General features: G+C 41.7%; 1 protein-coding gene across 1 annotated transcript; it reads right to left on the minus strand.

Annotated features, from left to right (window-relative positions):
- Positions 1-439: 439 nt before the first annotated feature.
- Positions 440-4,041, minus strand: LOC113051407 (iroquois-class homeodomain protein irx-5-like). The gene is made up of 3 exons (XM_026215129.1): positions 3,334-4,041; positions 2,007-2,412; positions 440-1,452 (listed from the first exon to the last, which is right to left on the minus strand). Exons 1-3 carry the CDS (start codon positions 3,571-3,573, stop codon positions 761-763), a joined length of 1,338 nt encoding a protein of 445 aa, XP_026070914.1. The 5' UTR covers positions 3,574-4,041; the 3' UTR covers positions 440-760.
- Positions 4,042-4,423: the final 382 nt, after the last annotated feature.

The following is a 4,423-nucleotide window of genomic DNA, read 5'->3' on the forward strand; positions in this document are numbered from 1 at the left end:
CTAGGAAATAGTAATGAGGTCTAAATTTGGCATAAAATCGAACTCATTACTGGAGTTCGCCACCTGATTGCTTTGCATATAACACGACGCGGTTGGAATGTAATTGGGTTAAATGACTGCTCGACACTTTTGCCGGTGTTGTCATATCAATATGCATCCGTCGGGGCATCTCTCAGTTTGCCGAATGATATCGAGAAATAGCATTTCAAAATGTTACAAACTTGCTTGCTTTTTTTAAGAGGTAAATCCTGAAACAGTATGTTCCTGCTAATTCCAAGTATTATCACACTGCTTTACTTGGAGACATTTAAGCGTTTAGCAATAACAGCCTGTTTGACCGGTCATGATGTAATTTTTTCCGCAAACAAATAATATCGCTTTAAATTGTGCAGCTATCAAATTCACAACATGAACGCAAACTCCAAAATCAGTCGCTGCATACATTTCCTTTTCATAATTTACTTCAAAGATAGTGTACTGTCCATTTTAAATACAAAATGCTACATTAAATATACATATTAGTCTTTAATACAAATAGACTCAGGCGGCTGCAGCGTTTAAGACAGTTCTTAGAGGTTACATCCTCTTGATTAACCATTCAGAAACTAAGATTTTGAGGATAAGCATTTACTCAGAAAATAATTGTCCTCGGATTTTTTTATTATTATTATTTTTAATCAGAATGCGTCTTCTTTTGCTTCTTCTTTAAGCAACCACAAATAATAAATAAATGTCCGTGTGATTGGCGATGAATCCAGTATTAAATGTTTGACATACCTTTCTTTAGCTCATAAGGTGAGTCTTTACAATTATCTACCTGTGTTTGGCTTCTTACTTTGCTTTCTCTTACCAGAGCCTCGGCTCTGCTTAAAATAGTCTGGTTTAATCCATTGAAATGTGCAGTAGAACTGGTGTTGGTGCCGTGGCTGCTGTGGAGGTGTCCGAAAGTGCTATAGTTCGTGTAGCCTGGGTAAAAAGGGGACGTGTAGTAAATAGGCCGAGAAAGGACAGTGTTATTAGGGAGAGGGCACTGAGGGGAGGACCGGGTCGGAGAGGCAGCGCTGGCTATGACTGTGCTTTGACCCAGCCCCACGGCCTGTGGAGCCTCACTGCTACCTTTGCACCTGTCCGAAGACGTGGCGATCTCGGCTAGAGACCAGAGTTTGGGTTTGGGCGCCGAAGGGGGAGAATGAATAACAGACGTTACGTTGCTGTTCCCCGTGCTCGCGGCCTGGTCCGGTTCTGAGGACTTTTCTTGCGTAATGAGATCATTTCCTCTGTGTATGACGGAGGGGGAAGAGGTAGTGGGTTTTGCTTGTTCGACGAGCAAATCCGTCCGTTCCTCTGTGTCTTTTAATTCCGAGTCTGTCAAAACTGGATCAAGCTCTTTAGCATGTGAATCGTCTTTAAACCTGTCGCATGGTATTTCCCCTGGGTTAATGAGTTTATGATCTGAAAATAGAAAAAAAAAATAGATTTGATAAAGCAAGCTTTGTCTAAAATAACATTTTTCATATTTATATTTTATATATATATATATATATATATATATATATATATATATATATATATATATATATGTTTTTTTTTTTTTTGAGAGAGAGAAAATGTTGCACCCATATTTTAAACTGTTGTGTACAGCTAGTTTTACTGTTTTAAAACAAATATTTCTGTGCAATGAAAATAATCATTTGAAATGTATTATTATTATTAGTAGTAGTATACTAATAATACAAATAATAATATGGCTGGTGTTATTACAGCTATAAATGAGATGCCGTGCGCCAGCTGTGTCCTTATTATGCAGCTCGAGATAAATGAAGTGCAAAACACCATACGTCACCAGCAATTCACAGTCCATAAGAAGTCAAATTAGAGGAGTTCAAGGTGATTATTATTTAAAGCAATTCTCCCATTATAAATAATATACCACCATTAACCAGCAATCAATTTTGCGCCCGGAGTGGAAACGACTGCAATGAAAAATTGATGATTTTTCCACAGACCTGCCTCTGTGTCTGTGGAGTCTCCCTTGTCCGTGGGCTTGTTTGGCTCGTCGTCGTCGTTTTTCTCGAGATCAATGTTTTCGTCCTCCTCCTCGTCCTCGCTCCGGTTCCGTGGGGTCCAGGTCATCTTGTTCTCCTTCTTTAGCCTCCTCCTGGCGTTCGCGAACCAGGTGGACACTTGAGTGAGGGTCATTTTCGTGATGATAGCCAGCATGATCTTCTCGCCTTTGGTGGGGTACGGGTTTTTCCGGTGCTCATTAAGCCAAGCTTTCAAAGTGGCTGTTGCGTCCCGGGTAGCATTCTTGCGGTAAGCTGGGTCTCCATACGGGTACGAGCCCAAGGGAGCAGCGTAAGGATGATACCCTATAGATCCGGCAATGCCTGTCGTGTGGTCATACGGGGAGCTCTGCAAGAAGCCAAACCAATTGTTTTATTAGCAAAGTATCACTTTATGGACACCTGCGCACAATGTAGGATCAGTTACCAACGCAAAAACACTATAAACAAACACTCCTGCACACACACACACACACACACACACATGCCATATGAATACACTTTAAATCCACTTAATCACAACAGTAAAGCCCAAGGCCGTGGGGCCACATTCTGTCATTTCAGTTTTGTCAGTTGCCTCATTCCCCTCAGCAAGACTTATTGTGAAATGAAATTTCACAACTTTCCATCCAAAAGTAAATCCCCCTTCTTTGTAAACAATCATAAACCTCCCTTCAACAGCTATACTGACTTTTGACAATGTTTATATTCAGATTAGCCAGCTAATTAGAAGTTGCAGCTTTATGTTGGGTCATCTGACAGTGTGTTGTACACGCATTGACCAGCGCTGGCCTACGTGCACGCAATTCATATTTAAATAGGCAGTAGCCTATTTGAATAAATTCATGGTTAAAGACAAAAACGAAACAATTGATATTTTTTTCTTTTGATATCAGGATTTTTTTTTTCATTCAGTATATATATATATATTACGCGAAATCATGTTTGTATGTTTTGCTATTTGCATTTCGAATTCGAAGTGAACTGCTTTATTTACTGTGTAAAGAAAATTATCAAATGCCTTTTTGTCTGTTGGAGAACAATTTTCTGTATTTTTTGTACTGCAATAGCCTAAATATTTGAAGTATCATGGAACCCAGTCAAATTCCGCGAATGCATATTTGATTGTTAAAACCGCAGATGTTGCGCAAATGATTTCTGTGTGTCTCAGTCTTGCAACACAATATGCATTACAACAAAGCGTAAAAAAAAAAAAATTATCCGGCAACTTCTAAAAGTAGAAAAATAAGACCGTAAATACTGCACTCACCACATAAGAAGTGAAAGTAGCGGCGGCCGCATCAGCATTGTACGGGAGATGGGAATTATAGCCTGGCGAGGCCCTGGTGAACGCTGTAGATCCGGCATAGGGAGCGAAAGCAGAGCCAGAGGAAGATCTCCCTAGCTCCTCTGTCCGGGGTCCCGATATCACGCTTGTACTGTAGGCAGGACACGAATAGAGTGCCAAAGAGGCGGAAGGCTGATACAAGTAGCCCTGAGGGTACGCCATGGTGAAGAACCAAATATAAGCTTCTCGCTTGAGTTGTTCTCCCTCAAACTCTCACGCGCTCTTTGCGCTCGCTCATAGAGTTCCGAGTAAACAGACCTCCGTCCCGTCCTCCACACGTTGAAATCAGAGATTGAAATTAAATAAAATGACGAATGCATAGACTTCACACTCGTTAATCAGTCGTTGTCCGACTCACACGCGGATTTTCGACTGCTCTCTCACCCTCTGCGCGCGCTGTGACTCTCATGCCGAGCGCGCGGGACAGGTTTTTTTACTCTCGAAAGGGGCTTTGCTTTAGAGAGTGTCTTGCCAGGATGCTAAGTTGGAAATTGAGGATTCTGACGCCTAATGTGAGCCTCTCGCTCCTCCTCTCGGGGTGTAGCCATCGAAGGAAAGGCAAGCTGGAGCTGGGTTACAGCAGCTCAGCCTGAATCGACACACACACACACACACACACACACACACACACACACACACACACACACACACACACACACACGAACTCTCTCTCTCCCTCCTTCTCTGTATAGCTACTCATACCCTGGCACTCACTTACAATCTTCCCCGCTATCCCCCTATTTTTGTCTCTAACAAGCCTCAATGCCTTAGAATGAGCAGCTTCAACCCCTGGAAGGCGGTCTTATGCGAGCCAGTATATCAACTTCAAGTTTCCTCATTTTCTAAATAGACGAAGCCTTTATTTTCTCACATGATTAATAACAAATGGACTGTTATCTTCTTGGGGACGGCTTGCCAAATACGAAAGGAGATACTACAAGTGCTATTTGCAGTTCTTCATTCTCCTTGGTTTTGTGTGTTCTCGTCGCTCATTTCAAGCTTGTTGAAACAT

Source organism: Carassius auratus, chromosome 32 (assembly GCF_003368295.1).
Source record: "Carassius auratus strain Wakin chromosome 32, ASM336829v1, whole genome shotgun sequence".
In the NCBI taxonomy this organism is placed as follows: Eukaryota; Metazoa; Chordata; class Actinopteri; order Cypriniformes; family Cyprinidae; genus Carassius; species Carassius auratus.